A 17,830-nucleotide genomic window follows, 5' to 3' on the forward strand; every position below is an offset into this window, starting at 1 on the left:
TTTACTCTTACTCGAGTCGAGTAACATGTCGACTGAGCTACTTTTACTTGTAACGGAGTAAATTTTGACCATTAGTAGGCTATTTCTTACTCACTCCGGCCAATTTACCAGTTTACAATGTATATAGAAATACACTTTGATGACCGTATTTAACTCTAATCTTGTTAATTAATCTCACTTTTATGTGTGTTTATCTACAGTCTATGGTGTTTAATCTTCTTTTCTAAAAACGCGATTTTTAATTCCCTTTTTCGCGTTGCAGTGTGCCTAGAGGGCTAGTGTCCGCGCCGAGCCGCCGTAGCGATGGGAGATCACGTGTCCAAGCGGCTGAAGCTGATCTCGGCGGAGGCGGAGATGGAGGAGCGCTCCTTCCCGAACCCGTTCCCGGACTGGGACCAGGACCAGGGGGGGCTGGCCACCCCCAACTCCGGGTCGGAGGACGACTACACCCCCGAGCAGTTCGATGCCGACGGAAAAGTGAGAAGTTTTTATTTTTAAATACGTTTTATTTTAATAACAACATCGTCTCACGTGCTAATGTTTTGACAACAGCTAGCAGCTAACAGCTAGCTAACGTAGCTATGATGCTGCTGCTGTGTCGTAGTTTACAAAAACTTCGTCGTAACATTAAATTTAACGTTTCCATAGCGACTGACTTTGTGTGTTCGGTACGTGTTTGTTGTGATTAATGAGCTGAACCGACGCAAACGAGTTGACAAACGTTGCTAAATGCTAAAAAAAAAATGCGAAGGACTAGCCGTTGGCAGTTGGGAGCTAACGTTGCTATGGTAACGTCAGGATTCGGCAGCTCGTGCGCTCAGCGTTGTTTGGATTGTGACGCAGCAAATATCACGTCGTTGATTATGAACCTTATCAATAAAAGTTTCACTTTCTTTGATGTTATTTGATGATAAATACATTTATTTATATATATAAATGAAAAAAGTTTCACTTTCATACCAGTGGTTGAAAAAGAAAAGATGTAAAACACAGTCATCAGTCTTTGTAGTGGCCTATTTTGAACCATTTGGAAATAAAAAAATAAAAAATACAGACTAAAAACTACAATCAACTTGATTATATGTATTTTTTGTCATTCAAATTTTTTATTTGTTTTAACATATCTTTACAAACATTTCAAATGTCACAGATATGGCATACACAAATTGATAGATAGATAGATAGATAGATAGATAGATAGATAGATAGATAGATAGATACTTTATTAATCCCGAAGGAAATTCATCTGTCAGCTGCTCCAAACAGTCTGTTTAAGAAAGTAAAAAGGAGAAACAAATAGATAGGACGAAGAACTTGATTATATATAAAGATTTGTGCACATAAGGATAGTTTTATGAATCCACTGCCATTCACTGTTTTTATTTCATTCATTCACTTTATTCATTTTTATTTGTCTTTATGTAGTTAGTCACTCAGGAGTTTCACAGACATGATGTGCATGTTTTGTGTTGAGATGCAGCTGGATTTGTTGTTGTTTAGTCAGGTGTTGGTTTAGTACTAGGAGTGTTATGTTTTTAGTCTTTTACCAACACTCACCCTGAGCTACGGTGACCCTGAGAGCTCAAAGTACTGTGGCATACGTCAGTATTGAAAACACACAGGGCTAACTTAAGATTTTAGGAGCACAAGCAGAAACTTTGAGGGGCGCGCACTGTAAATCGACTTGCAAAGAAATATTCACATTTCCTTTCGCATAGGAACTTCGGGGTAATTTTATGCAGGAACCGTCTACAGGAGCTAAATTCATGCAAAACCGCTGATGCACGTTCCTGTTGGGGGCAGTTTTTCATTGCATTTGCCTCTAAAACAACTCTGTGTGGTAACGTTGTGTTATTATCTCATAGCGTGGTGAATGTGCAGGTCACAACTTGTCCACCAGAGCGTTGTGGAGTTGTTGGATTGTGTATTTGATGAGTTTGATGAGGGAAACCAAGAAATCCCATAATGAGCCTCTGTAGCGTAGCTCTGAGCAGCTCACGGCTCTGCTCCGCCGTTCTAAAAATAGCTTGCATTGACAATTAAAGGTAACAAACCTACTCCTAAGACCCTTTAATGGACTTTTTGATGCTGGAACTGAACTTGTTTGGTTGTTATTGTAAGAAATAGTCTTGTTTCCTGCATGAGAATGAGTTTATATCTTATATAAACTAACAACAGTGGATCTAACAATAATTAAACTGTCACTTAGTGCCGATAATATCACGACAATAACTCATTTTGTGCAGCGTGTGTGTGTGTGTGTGTGTGTGTGTGTCTCATGCAGACGGAGCTTCAGATCCTCAGTCTCGTATCAGACTCTCTCGGCTCCTCTGAACGTTTCATTGTGATGCTAAACAGAAACATTTATTCTTGTTCGACAATCCCATCACTTTGCTTTTCTGCTTTGTTCTCGTTGCTACTCCCCCCCACCCTCTCCCCTCCAACCACGATGACAGCAGCCGTGAGTCACAGCAGAGAGAGACACAGAGGTCTGGGGGGGGGAAGAGGATTCACTGAGTGACAAGTGACCGATGCAGACCAGAGGAAACGCTGCTGTGTGTTTACCCAGGACCGGCCCTACTGTAGCATTTTGGTGGCCCCCTAAACAAGATTTTTGTTTGTGGCCCACTCTAAGTGCAAACCATAGACTGTAAAAAGAATGGCCGTAGCGTCCGTGACGTCCCCCATTGGTTTTGGGGAGTCGTTTTTGTGACTCCAACATGGCGGCCTGAACAGCGCCATGTTGGATTGGCCGGCCGAGAACCCGCCCACTGGCCTCGAAGCAGCTGTCCACGGAGCTGCTCGGACCTGTCACTCAACGTTTCCGCGCCCTAATTGGCCAGAGTGTTAACCTAATAACAGTAAAACAGTAGAGTTAAAAAACAATTCACCCCCCTCAGAGTGTGTGCGGGGGTAGAAACTATCGATTGAGACAAAAACAACGTTCTGACACCAGGCTTTTAACATGTTTATTGAGGATGTAAAATCGGCGATTTTAACATGGGGGTCTATGGGGAATGCTGCTTTCTGACACCAGCCCCCAGAGGAAGAAGAGGGGATTGCAGTTTTTTGAACGCAGAAGTGAGCTTCACTTCTCAGACCCACAACTGCCCCCTTGGTGCAAACACCAAATCACATACACTGCTTGAAGCAGAAGTAAGCGATCCGGTGGTTTTGGCTAATGCTGCGTTCCAGGCAGGCTTTTGAAACCGTAAATTACAGCTTCAAGTCACGACTTACGACTTTGTAGCGTTCCAGGCAACCCACTCGTGTTTCTCCGACCTGTTTTACCTGTGAAAGTCACTATAACGGCCACTCGTAACTTCTGACCCGTGAACTTGTACCAGATCGAACTGGTACCACTTCACAGGTCGGAAAAACACCAGTTACGGGTTGCCTTGAACGCACCATAACAGTCCTCGTCCCTACGTCACCACATTCAGGCGCATCCCTTGGCTGCAAACACAGAGAGGACTGCCCCTTTATGCCGTTCTCTCTCCTCATTGGATAAAGGTTGTAGGATACAAGGAAAGTTTTCTCCTGGGCTCAGAGCAGAGCAGAGTGACTGACAGACCCGTGTTTCAGACCAAACACTCTATAGAAGTGATTGCTGTCGGAAGATACAACTATTTAAGACTTAGATTAACACAAATATATCACTTACTTCTAGGGCTGGGTAAAAATATCGATTCAGCAATGCATTGCAATTCTTTTCTCTGCAATTCAATATCGATTCAGCAATCTTCTGAATCGATTCAAGCCCCTGGCCAGTGGGGGCGCTGCGAGCAACACCCTCGTGTGATTCGCGCTGTACGGACGGGGGCCGCACTAGACCAAACCATAACAATATGGGAGTGAGTAGCAGCAGCAGCGGGGATCGATCGTCGGGGGAGGGACGCACCGCGCCGTGCCGTATTAACTTTCGCTTTCAACACGCGCTGCTGTTATGCATGCGTGCTTCTCTGTGGTGTGTATGTGTGTGAGAGGATGCGGCCATCGTCCGACGGGGGGGGGGGGCGGCGGCGAATATCGCTACTTTTTTTTTTTTTTTAAGACGTTAGTTTAGGCGGCAGCTCTTTGTTGTTAAGGCGGCCGCCTTAACAGGAAAGCGCTGCGGGAAACCCTGAAGCTGCTCTCACTTCTTCCTCTGCTCCTCCTCACTCACTCACCTACACACAGACAGGACTCTGTCTTCCTCACACTCACCCCAGCCCCTCAGTTTCTCATCCCACCTGCCTGTACCATACACATTGACAGTCAGTCAGAAATCACAGAACTTAAACATCATAACAAGAACATTACTGCGGGGTCGCTACAATATTTTCAGTTGTGCAGTCAACTATTATTAATAATATTGTTTTGTATTGTTTTATTACTCAAAATGTTATGAGTTATTTTCCAAGAGGAAAGTATCACATAGCCTAATTTAAATTTAGCTGCACTGTAGTTCAGTGTTAAAGCAGTGTCATATTTTGTTATGCTATGAGTTATACTATGGCTGTTCATAAGGCATGAAACTAAACAAATAATTATTAAAAAAAAAAAAATCTGGTACTCTTATTTGTGTATTTCTGCTTGATACTGAATCGATATCGAAGCATTTCAATCAATATCGAATCGAATCGATATCGAATCGAATCGATATCGAATCGAATCGTGACCTAATGAATCGAAATCGAATCGAATCGTGAGATTCTCAACAATACCCAGCCCTACTTACTTCTGCTTTAAAATTGAATACAGACATGTTTGATAGACAGATGTAACAATACTCAAGTGTTTTATGTCTAATCTTCCGCTCTAAGTAGCCTACACTGAGGCCAGTTTGTCCCAGAACACTGTATGAAGAAATAATTTAGGCCAAATTTTCTGAAAAATAAATTTCAAATCCCTTGTGAAAACACTCCTTCAGTCATGAGAATGAACTGATTTGGTGCTTGAAATAGGATATGAATACAGTAATAGATAAGTGTAGAAAACAAGTCTAAAAGGAAATTTTGTAAAATTGCTTTTTGAGCACAAATGTTGTCATTCTGCCGTTCTATTTTCACAGAATGTCTCAAATGTGAGATAAAAGAAGCTGAATATTGACTTCAAAGCTTCATCAGATTTTTTAAATGAGAAATTAGCTTTTTTTTCCTCTTCAAACAAAAATACTTACTAAATAAACAGAAAAGTGTTTATGCCAGGCCCTGTGTTTACCGATGACAGCGTCTCCTCGAGGAGCAAAAAAAACAAAACGTCACACCGACCTCGACCGGCAAAACAAGCTGTAGAAAAACTGCACAAAATCTCTTTAGAGCCGATTATTATTATTATTTATTCATTCATTCACGGCTGCTTATTTATTCATAGTTCTGGTTCTGTAGCTTATCTCTTTTTATTGGTATTTATTGCAGATTTTAGCAGCAGTGGAATAAAGATGGAGACTTCAACATGTTGTGCCTAGTTACGGTTTCTAAGCTGTGATTGGTACAGGTGTGTAGCGCCGCATGATGTAATAATAACATTACATTATAATACATTTTCACCTCATGATGTAATAATGACGCATTTTGTAATAATCTGTCACATTTTGTAATGAATTCTTGAACACAATATGTAATAAACTTTGCTGCATTTTGTAAAAAGTTGTAACATATTGCACCAAATTATTACAAAATGTGGGTGTTGCACTTTTTAATGAAAAAAATATAATAATAATTATGCGCAATATGTAACAACAAATGTGGCAAAGTTTATTACATACTGTGTTCAAGAAGTTATTACATATTAATGCACCAAATTATTACATTTTCTTCATAAAAAAAGTGCAACAACTGCATTTTATAATAACTGATGCAATATGTAACAACTTATTACAAAATGCGGCAAAATTTATCACATATTTTTACATATTTTTACATATTGCGTTCAAGAACTTAATTACAAAATGTGATTAGTTAGAAGTTATTACATCATGAGGTATTACGGTAATAATGTGGCGTTAATATATAATGTGGTGCTTCAAGGTGTTGTTTAAGGGCGCGGCCCATAGCTGATGGTCTATTGATTAGTGATTGACAGCAAATAATTAATTCATGAAAAAAAACTAAAGGATTTGCAAAAAGGATTTTCTTTCTGCTTTTAATCGTTGGTTTCCCGTTGATGAATCTTTAATGACGATATTTTATTATCAGATGCATCATGTTCAGTGGCTCGTCTCTCCTCTCCTCTCCTCTCAGCGTTTCCTGTTAATTTATCCGGACCGAGCAGTAAATGGGCCTCAAATAGCTCATCCTGCATCCCAGAATGAATCCCTTCGGTGTTTGTCTGAGTCTCAGTCAACTGTCTGTGAATCTGTGAAGCTGCTCCCACTGTCGCACAGTTTGTGTTGGGTGAATATTATAATACGAGCCGGGGGTGAGGCGGGGTGGGATAGAGGCTGTAGAGAATTAATTAACGATCAAAACCCGGCCCTTGAAGCTGAATCTGACCTCTGCTGTGAGATCTGGAAAAGGGTAAACGAGGCCTCGTGGAAAATAACCTCATTAACATAAACACGAGTCCCAACACGTCTGGGTCAGAACCTGCTGTCGGATGTGTGAGGCCTCATGAGGACGACCCGCCCGCTGCCGCCACCACCTCTTATTTTTATCCTAACTCTGTAATAATAATGATAATCTGGACACAGTAACAGTGAACATGTTTCCATCAACTTGTTTTAGCGAATTAATCTGAAGATCGATAAAAATATTAATGCGAATAACGCCGGCTCTAGTGCATTTCCATCTAACCGTGCGTTCACATCGGGCGCGAGTAAAATATTCACCTCGCTCTACTCGCTCGAGTTTGCCCGCTGGAATATTTGTTTCTACGCATTCGCGCAAATATTTCGCTTTCGCGTTTTCGCTTCATTCGCGCCGCGCCATTCACGTCATTCGCGCCGGCACAAATTCGCGTCCATTCGCGTCTGTACATTGACTTTGTATGTAATCTTATTGTGCGAAAAATTTGCCTCGTGCCCGGTGTGAACACGCCGTAAGGCCTTTAAATCGAATAAAAAGCCGTGCGTAATGACGTCATGTGTTGTTTTGTATTGAAGAGAATTAGGGCCAGATTTCTATAAAAACTCAGAATATCTGGAATAAAAAGTTGGAATTTCTGACAAATTTTCTCAGAAATTCTGACTTTTTTTTCAGAAAATGTGAGTTTTTTTCTCAGAATCTTAAAAAACAAAAAAAAAAACTTGTTGGGCCCTAATGCTGCGATCATATTGGTGTATCGGATTGTTTTCTTGCAATTTAAGGTGTTTTCCTAAATGAATAAATAGGGGAATCGACATAAAATATGATCATAACTCACATATCCGGTAAAAAACTTTCTTTCAGCATTTGTCGCATAAACTTTGTATTGATATTGAATAGAAAATCCGTATTAACTTTTTATCGATATTCATGTCATTTAATCAAATTTTACTGTTTCTATAAGGCGTTTTTAATTCAATATTGCTTAATGCTAATAGAAATGTGTGGATGGAAACATGTTTAGTAACTGAACCTGAGATCACATCTATAATTTCCTGTTTTTAAATTTTGATCTCTTTCCTCCTCAGGTGAGTTCAGGATTTCAGAAGAAGGTCCAGAGTAAGATCAAAGACCTTCTGCAGCAGATGGAGGAGGGGCTGAAGACCGCCGACCCCCACGACTTCTCCACCTACACCGGATGGACAGGTCCGTCTCGTTAGGATTTTTATGAATCCAGTTCTGCTTATCAATTCCCTGTTCCCTACGATTCCTTATTTCGTTTCCAAAATAGTGAAAAATAAAAGGCCAAATGTTTATTTAAAAAAAGTAACTCTTCAATTTACAGGCTGTTAATTGCGTGATAATGTCAAGAAATAGCTTAGAAATAACAGTCCATTTCATAGTAATGTCATGTTTTTCATGAAGGCAAAAGATTACACATGCTTTTCATGCTTAGATTTTTTTTTGAAAGGCCAGAATTTTTCTCCACCAAGTCGTTGTAATTGACCGTTATATCTGGGATATTTCTACGTAATCAATCGTTATTTCTCTGCGATATTTCTCGACATTAACACGTAATGAACGGCCTGTAAATTAAAGTGTTCTTACTTTAAACATTAGTTAAGCATCAGAGCAGTCCTCCTCTATTAAATAGGAAAGGAGGACATGTCTGTTCTGATGATAGCGATCCTGAAACGCGTGTTTCTCTTCTATAAAACTTATTCTACATCTCGGAGGCGACGTTTTTCCACGTACGAGCTTCCTTCTCCCTTCGTAGTCCAGGAACCGATAAAGAAAACCGAATTTAATTTATTTTTGTAAGAACCTCTGACTGAAAACAAGAAGACATAATGAACGTTACCACTAGGGCTGGGCCGATATGCTTTTGTGCCGATTCGATTTAAATTGCGATTCTGATTTAACAAGTATTGCAATTCGATTTTACCAAGTATTGCGATTTTATATTTCAATTATTGTGATTTTCTTTCCTTAAACAAGAGCAGGTTGAACCAAACACTTGTAATTACATCATAAGTCATATTTACAAAAACAATACACACATCACATCAGTTTGTCTGTTGTGTTCGTTTGTTCACAGAGATATCTGTGAACAAACGAACACAACAGGCCGGTTTGACTTTGTCGAGTGATCACAGAATACATGATTGTACAATAAAGATTGGTCGTCCCAAAAAAAAAAAAAAAAAATTAAATCGCTAGAAAAAAATTGCGATTAATATAAAAATCGATTTTGGCCCAGCCCTAGTAACCACGCTACTAACCGTCCCTGACGCTCAGTGAACGCCTCATCATCACTAACCTCAGCTGCGTCTCCACCGTCAGGTATTGCGCTGCTGTACCTGCAGCTGCACCGCGTGTCCCTCGAGGCCTCCCACCTGCAGAGGGCGCTGGACTACGTGAAGCGCGCCATGAGGATCCTGAACGGACGCAAGGTCACGTTCCTGTGCGGCGACGCGGGGCCGCTGGCGGTGGGCGCCGTCGTCCACCACAAGCTGAACAACGCCGACGACAGTAAAGACTGTCTGACCAGGTGAGAGGCGTTCGAGTCCCTCTGTAAAGACCAGGGGCCGGATTCACCAATATGTTCTTAAAGGGATAGTTCAACATTTTGGCAAATTGGCCCATTGCCATAATCCCTATAGTCATAGCAGTAGGTTCGTTACCTTTAATTGTCGGTGCAAGCTATTTTTAGAACAGCGGAGCAGAGCCGTGAGCTGCTCAGAGCTACGCTACGGAGGCTCATTATGGGATTTCTTGGTTTCCCTCATCAAACTCATCAAATACACAATCCAACAACTCCACAACGCTCTGGTGGACAAGTTGTGAGCTGCACATTCACCACACTATGAGATAATAACACAACGTTACCACACAGAGTTGTTTTAGAGGGAAATACAGAGACTGTTGATGAAAAACTGTCCCTGAAGGCAACGTGCATCAGTAGTTTTGCATGAATTTCCCTCTAAAACAACTCTGTCTGGTAACGTTGTGTTATTATCTCATAGCGTGGTGAATGTGCAGCTCACAACTTGTCCACCAGAGCGTTGTGGAGTTGTTGGATTGTGTATTTGATGAGTTTGAAACCAAGAAATCCCATAATGAGCCTCCGTAGCGTAGCTCTGAGCAGCTCACGGCTCTGCTCCGCCGTTCTAAAAAATAGCTTGCACCGACAATTAAAGGTAACGAACCTACTGCTATGACTATAGGGATTATGGCCAATTTGCCAAAATGTTGAACTATCCCTTTAAGAAAAATCTTAAGAAATGTCTTAAGAAGAAAACAGTCATTTCTTACAAATTTCTTATTTTTCCGACTTAAGAACTTCTTAAAATACGTTGAACAGCGTATATAGTTTGCATCTTAACCGTCAGTCACTCACTAACCATGGAGAAGGACAAAAAGAGATGCAGAAACGTTTCAAGGCAGGAGCTTGAGGTTATGGTGGATGGAATTAATGTACGAAAAAAATTACTAGGGAAGATTAATAATATGGGAATAACAGCGGAAAATAAGACAAGAGGGTGGGCCAAAGTGGCTGAAGCTCTTTGTGTTATTAATTAAAAAATATACGTATTTACTTAAAGTATGACCTACGTACTAGTCTAAACTTGTCTAAAATTTGTTGAAAAAGGTGATATTAGAGGCTTACCTATTCGCCGTAGGAATTTTAAGACAGGTCAAGGTTGTCTTAAAGTTTAGAAAAAAGTTAAGAACAAATTTGAGAACTTTGATTTCAAGAATACCATTTATTCTTAAGAAGAAAGTTGAGAAAATACTTAAGAACTTATTTGGAGAATATGACTTCTTCTCTTTTTTCTTCTTAAGACTGAAATTAAGAAACACACTTAAGAAGGTTTTGTGAATCTGGCCCCAGATCAGTTATATGCCGTGTGTTTTATGTCCGGTGTGTTTCCCGTCAGGCTGCTCCAGCTGCAGCGCTCCGTCCTCAGCCCAGACTCTGAGATGCCCGACGAGCTGCTGTACGGCCGCGCCGGATACCTGTTCGCTCTGCTCTACGTCAACAAGGAGATCGGAGCCGACACGGTGGACGAGGCAACCATCGCTAAGGTAACACGCTTTTTCTTTTACTGTTTAACCTGAGAAACGCTGAGAGGTTAAACATCAAGTGTCAGGAACTGAACATGTTGTGTTTTTATCTCAGATCAGATCTGTGCTATGAGACGCAGCATTTTCTAAACTATGAGACTCTGATGAGCTGGAAGTTTATCTTGTGTTAAAAGTCAGAGTTTAGCTTTGACTCAATGTTACTGAATATTATGATATTTTCTGTCAATGCATTAAATTTCATAATATTGAAAAATATCGTACAGTTTCATTAGATCATTAAAATATACTTAAACATGTACGTGTGTCTCCATTGTTGAAGTTTAGCCTTTCGTTTTTACAATCGAACTGAAAAAGATTATGTATATTCTTCTTCAGTTGTGTCCGACTGTCAAACTAGACGATAAAAGAAAGTTAAATGTCTTTCTTTTGCTGTTTGCATTCATGTTTTACAAAGAGTTTAACCTGAACCAGGCTTTACAATGATAGATAGATGCCTTTATTATCATAGTTGTAATCATCATATCATATCCATGCAGGCCTAGATGGAGCTTGACCACATGAAAGTCCAGTGATCCGATTGGCCAAACCACCTCCGGAGGTGGTCATGGACGTGTTGTGACCACATTTTAACACAAGTGTAAACAGTGATACGTCCTGTATCCGCATACGAATACGCGGACGGAATGGTGTTTCCCGTTAATTAACAAGACTCGTTTGGGTTCGCCATGGTCTCTCCTGCTGAACTCGGTCTCTCTCACACGCGGGCACACGCTATATTGCGTTAAATGTACAGTATTCAAATTACCCTGATTTCTTTTTTTTCCTTTTTTAAAATTTGAAATAACAACAAAGAGCTACAATGCAGCACAGAAACTTCACATTTTAGACTTGTGGAATAACTTGTATAACGTTTTTATTAAGTTATTATTAAGTCTTTTCCCAGTTTGAGACCCTCAAAAATAGACTGCAATTTATATTCCAGTGCGATTTATATTCTGAATTTATGGTAGATAATATATATACACACACACATAGTGTATATAAAATGATATTTTAAAATAACACACTGATATTGGTGCTCGGTATCGGCCGATAGCCACAGCACAGGTATCAGACTCGGTCTCATGTCCATCAGCTGATGATGCTGCAGGTTGGTTTTTGGTCCAGACCGTTAATTTCTGTTTTTCTTAAGGCCCATCCCATGTGGACAGTCACCATGGTTACTTGTATTATTCTATTCTAGGCCCTGTCCATGTGTTTATAACAACAGACTATAACAGAGCTGCTCTCACCTGCTCTACATCGACTGAGTTCAGTTCAGTTGGTTTCCGCTGGTTTATTTTATTTCTGTTTCATCGTCTCATTCTGGTTTAAATCGTTTAATCGTTTGGTTTTAATTGAGTTTTTTATCAGCGACTGGAAGGAGTTTCCTCTCAGTGTTCTCAGCGTTTCACTGTTTTTCAGCCTCTCAGGTGCTTTTCAGCCTGAATAATGAGACACAAACCGCACATGTAGAAGCTGCAGGAGCCATATGGACACACACACACACACACACACACACACACACACACACACAGTGGATAATAATCCCTCCACATGCCATTTTGACCATTTTCCTAAGAAGTCACACACACACACACACACTGCAGGACCAGCTGTCCCTTCTGGTACAACGCCAGCGCACAACACTATATACTGTACACACAACAGACACACACACACACACACACACACACACAGACACACACAGTCACAGATGTCCCTGTTGTCTTCACTGTTCGTAGTTTTATTCTCATGAATATTGACGGAATAAACAGAAAGTGTTGAAGCTCCTGCAGCTCTGTTCGCTCAACCATATATCTGTCACACACACACACACACACACACACACACACACACACACACAGAGCTCCAGGCTACCGTTTACACGTCTTTTTATCTTCCTCTTTATTCTCTCTGTTTCTCTGTCAAACACTTTTTCTCTCCTCGGCTCTGAGACTCTGAGGTTTTATTTTCTCTTGTTTTAGTTTTTTTAGTCTTCTTCAGTCAGAGTGGCGGCCATGTTGTTCCAGGGTGTTATTACCTCCATGTGATTATTTGGCACAAACCGAACAACCTCGGACCGAACAATGAATTAAATCTGGGTTCGGTCAAAAGGTCGAGGGTGTGGTGGAGTTTCTGCAAATTTGGCAAAAACATTCACTTGGACTCATGACAGACCGATTAGATTTCTGTGGTCAAAGGTCACGGTGAACTCCCAGAACACGAGTTTGGCTTCGTGAATGCAGCAGAGTCAGAGCTCATCGAGGGATTAAAGGCTGCAACTAATGATTTAAACGATTAATCAATTAGTTGTTGTGGTCAATAAAATGTTAAAAAATGTTGAAAAACATCAATCAGTGTTTCTCAAACCACCAGACGACGTTCTCAAATGTCTTGTCTTGTCCACAAACCAAAGAGAGACTCAGTTTATTGTCATAAAGGAACAAAGAAACCAGAAATATTCACATTGAAGAAGCTGGAATCAGAGAAAATACTCAAACAGATTATTAGATTATCAAAATAGTTGATGATTGATTTAATAATCGATGATTGTTAAATTAATTGATTAATTGTCGCAGCTCTAAATGGATTCACTTCATTTGGAACAAATGTTAAATATTATCTATGAGGATATTATAGTTTGTCTCACCTGCTAAAACACTAAAACCCGTTCTCTGAACCAAACTCTCAGCGGCTTAAACTCATTTTTTGAAACTCTTTTGGCCAAAACACAGTTCAGGTTCTTTGACACAATTAGCGAAACTCATCCGTTCTTTTTTTTTTTTTTTGCAAAACCTTTAACACGTTCTAAGTTACCTCCACATATACACTGTAATATCAGGGTATCCACGGGGTCTTGAAAAGTATTAAAAGGTGATAAATCAATTTTGGGAAAATTAAGACCCTTAAAAAGTATTAAAAAGTCTTTTCACGACTTTATAAAGTCTTAAAAACAAAATCAAATGAGCTGAGGCACATGTCATGACTGTCTGTACAGACTGTAGTTTTTGTTTTTGGAGACTTGAGCAATATTTCTTTTTTGATAAACTTTTCCTTTTTCCGGAAACTGCTTTTCCACTAGCCCTAGTACCTGGTACCAGGTACTGAAATAGTACCAGGTACCATTTTTAGTACTGAGCCGCGCCGCGCCATGCAGAGCCTCGAAGTGCCGGGCCGTGCCACGCCATGCGGAGCCTAGCAGTGCCGCGCCGTGCCACGCCATGCAGAGCCGAGCAGTGCCGTGCCATGCGGAGCAGTGACGAGCCATGCCGCGCCATCTAGTGCCGAGCAGTGCCGAGCAGTGCCGAGCCGTGCCGCACCATGCAGAGCCGAGCTGTGCCGAGCCGTGCCGCGTCATGCAGAGCCGAGCTGTGCCGAGCCGTACCGCGCCATCCAGAGCCGAGCTGTGCCGAGCCGTGCCGCGCCATGTGGAGCCGTGCCGCGCCATGCAGAGCCGAGCAGTGCCGAGCCACGCCGCGCCATGCAGAGCCTTTGTGCCATGTAGTGCCGAGCAGTGCCGCGCCATGCCGAGCCGCGCTATACAGTGCCGAGCCGCGCCATGTAGTGCCATGTAGTGCCAAGCTGTGCCGCACCATGCAGTGCCGAGCAGTGCCGAGCCACGCCGCGCCATCTAGTCCCGAGCAGTGCCGCGCCATGCCGCGCCATGCAGTGCCGAGCCGCGCCATGTAGAGCTGAGCAGTGCCGCTAAAGTGTAGTGGAAAAGCGCCACTAGTGTCGTCACTCTGAGAGTTTCTCCTCAGAGTGACGACACTAGTGACGACACTAGTGGCGCTGTGAAGATAAAAGTTAGTGACAGATGATCTGAGACAGACTGCCCAGCTGGTCAGAGTTCCAGAGGAGGAAACCACAGACAGACAGCCCTTCATCAGACTCCACCTCCCTCACACAGACTCAGAACGAGGACAAACTGCCTTCTCCTTCTACGCCCCACACCGATGGAATAAATTACAAAACTCACTGAAAATCGATAGACTTATCTCACTTGAGGCTTTCAAAAACCTACTTCTCACCACAGCATTGGGGACTCAGACTCAGACGTGCACTCGCTTCAGTTAGTGATTTTACTACTCTTGTTTTCAGAACTGTATTTGATTGTGCTGTTTTGATGTTTGATCTTCTGTGATCTCTGTGTGCTACAGGGCATCCTTGAAAAAGAGAGCTCGCTCTCAATGGATCTACCCTGTTAAAATAAAGGTTAAATAAGAGAAACATCCTCCAGACTCTGGATGACAGAGGTTTAACTAGACTGTAAGGCTGAACCCCCAAAAATCGAAGCTTTGTTCGTTGCCATGGTAATCGATCATGAAGTCCGTGATCGATTGTTTTTGTTGACACCGGTTCTCATCGGCAACTGTTACATTAAATTGAGTCGGCTACTTGGCATCCTGGAAACCTGCTTGACTTTGGAGACGTGTTTGTTTGCCATAATTCATTATTTACGCTATGATTACCAAAATATGGTAATCGGGTCAGCCCTACTAGACTCTGGAGGAGGATGTTCATGGTCGACCTCCACCTGTTAAAGCTGTACAGAAAAGAAAATTGAATTTGAGCCCACTCTGGGTCTGGCTCTGTGCAAAATTCTATTTTTGAGTAAATCCGGGATGAGGGGTCGGTGCCGTGTGTTTTGGGTGGCAGCCGTGGGCGGGGGCCCCGGCGACCCAATCCCCGGACAACGACTCTGGCTTTAGGGACATGGAATGTCACCTCGCTGGGGGGGAAAGAGCCTGAGCTCGTGCGGGAGGTTGAGAGGTACCGGCTAGAGATAGTCGGGCTCACCTCCACGCACAGCCTGGGCTCTGGAACCCAACTCCTTGAGAGAGGCTGGACTCTCTTCCACTCTGGAGTTGCTCACGGTGAGAGGCGGCGAGCTGGTGTGGGCTTGCTCATAGCCCCCCAGCTCAGCCGCCATGTGTTGGAGTTCTCCCCACTGAACGAGAGGGTCGTTTCCCTGCGCCTTCGCGTCGGGGATAGGTCTCTCACTGTTGTCTCGGCCTACGGGCCGAACGGCAGTGCAGAGTACCCGGCCTTCCTGGAGGCCCTGGGAGGGGTGCTGGAAAGTGCTCCAACCGGGGACTCCATCGTTCTGCTGGGGGACTTCAATGCCCACGTGGGCAGCGACAGTGTTACCTGGAGAGGTGTGACTGGGAGGAACGGCCTCCCCGATCTGAACCCGAGCGGTGTTTTGTTATTGGACTTCTGTGCTAGCCACAGTTTGTCCATAACGAACACCATGTTCAGGCATAAGGGTGTCCATCAGTGCACGTGGCACCAGGACACCCTAGGCCGGAGGTCAATGATCGACTTTGTAGTCGTGTCATCTGATCTCCGGCTGTATGTCTTGGACACTCGGGTGAAGAGAGGGGCTGAGCTGTCAACTGATCACCACCTGGTGGTGAGTTGGATCCGCTGGCAGGGGAGGAAGCTGGTCAGATTTGGCAGACCCAAGCGTATCGTGAGGGTCTGCTGGGAACGTCTGGCAGAATCCCCTGTCAGGGAGGTCTTCAACTCCCACCTCCGGGAGAGCTTTGACCAGATTCCGAGGGAAGCCGGAGACATTGAGTCTGAATGGACCATGTTCTCCACTACCATTGTTGACGCAGCCGTCCGGAGCTGTGGCCGTAAGGTCTCCGGCGCTTGTCGCGGCGGTAATCCCCGAACCCGGTGGTGGACCCCGGAAGTAAGGGATGCTGTCAAGCTGAAGAAGGAGTCCTACCGAGCCTGGCTAGCTCGGGGGACTCCCAAGGCAGCTGACGGGTACCGGCAGGCCAAGCGGAGGAGGACTACCGGTCGGCCTCGAGGAAATTCTGGCAAACCATCCGACGCCTCAGGAGGGGGAAGCAGTGCTCCGCCAACACTGTTTACAGTGGAGGAGGGGAGCTGTTGACCTCGACTGGGGATATCGTCGGACGGTGGAAGGAATACTTCGAGGATCTCCTCAATCCCACTGACACGCCTTCCGCCGAGGAAGCAGAGGCTGAGGACCCAGAGGTTGATTCATTCATCACCCAAGCTGAAGTCACTGAGGTAGTCCGGAAGCTCCTCAGTGGCAAGGCACCGGGGGTGGATGAGATCCGCCCTGAGTACCTCAAGTCTCTGGATGTTGCAGGGCTGTCGTGGCTGACACGCCTCTGCAGCATCGCGTGGCAGTCGGGGACAGTGCCTCTGGACTGGCAGACCGGGGTGGTGGTCCCTCTCTTCAAAAAGGGGGACCGGAGGGTGTGTTCCAACTACCGGGGGATCACACTCCTCAGCCTCCCGTGGAAAGTCTATTCCAGGGTGCTGGAGAGGAGAATTCGGCCGATAGTCGAACCTCGGATTCAGGAGGAACAATGCCGTTTTCGTCCTGGCCGTGGAACACTGGACCAGCTCTACACCCTCCGCAGGGTGCTCGAGGGTGCATGGGAGTTTGCCCAACCAGTCCACATGTGTTTTGTGGACTTGGAGAAAGCTTTCGACCGTGTCCCACGTGGCATCCTGTGGGAGGTGCTCCGAGAGTATGGGGTCGGAGGCCCTCTGCTGAGGGCTGTACGGTCCCTGTATGACCGGAGCAGGAGCTTGGTTCGCATTGCCGGCAGTAAGTCAGACCCGTTCCCGGTGCGTGTTGGACTCGGGCAGGGCTGCCCTTTGTCACCGGTTCTGTTCATTATTTTTATGGACAGAATTTCTAGGCGCAGCCAAGTGCTGGAGGGGGTACGGTTCGGGAGCCACTTGATTTCATCTCTGCTTTTTGCGGATGATGTGGTCTTGTTGGCTCCCTCGAGCCAGGACCTTCAGCATGCACTGGGGCGGTTTGCAGCCGAGTGTGAAGCAGCTGGGATGAGAATCAGCACCTCTAAGTCCGAGGCCATGGTTCTCGACCGGAAAAAGGTGGCTTGCACCCTCCAGGTCGGGGGAGAGTTCCTGCCTCAGGTGGAGGAGTTTAAGTATCTCGGGGTCTTGTTCACGAGTGAGGGGAGAACGGAGCGCGAGATTGACAGGCGGATCGGTGCGGCGGCCGCAGTAATGCGGTCATTGTATCGGTCCGTCGTGGTGAAGAAGGAGCTGAGCCGAAAGGCAAAGCTCTCGATTTACTGGTCGATCTACGTTCCCACCCTCACCTATGGTCATGAACTCTGGGTCATGACCGAAAGAATGGGATCCCGGATACAAGCGGCCGAAATGAGTTTCCT

At 44.1% G+C, this 17,830-nt stretch overlaps 1 protein-coding gene across 1 annotated transcript in view; it reads left to right on the forward strand.

Moving 5' to 3' along the window:
• The first annotated feature begins 265 nt into the window (after positions 1 to 265).
• The window catches only part of lancl2 (LanC lantibiotic synthetase component C-like 2 (bacterial)), a 34,328-nt gene continuing 16,763 nt past the window's right edge, over positions 266 to 17,830 (forward strand). The window contains exons 1-4 of the mRNA XM_085763981.1: positions 266 to 477; positions 7,595 to 7,712; positions 8,850 to 9,057; positions 10,448 to 10,595. Coding sequence (XP_085620107.1) covers positions 304 to 477; positions 7,595 to 7,712; positions 8,850 to 9,057; positions 10,448 to 10,595 — 648 coding nt within the window. The 5' untranslated portion in view covers positions 266 to 303. The remainder of the gene's footprint in view (positions 478 to 7,594; positions 7,713 to 8,849; positions 9,058 to 10,447; positions 10,596 to 17,830) is intronic.

Source organism: Trachurus japonicus, chromosome 20 (genome assembly GCF_045865225.1).
Source record: "Trachurus japonicus isolate A0001 chromosome 20, Traja_1.0".
In the NCBI taxonomy this organism is placed as follows: Eukaryota; Metazoa; Chordata; class Actinopteri; order Carangiformes; family Carangidae; genus Trachurus; species Trachurus japonicus.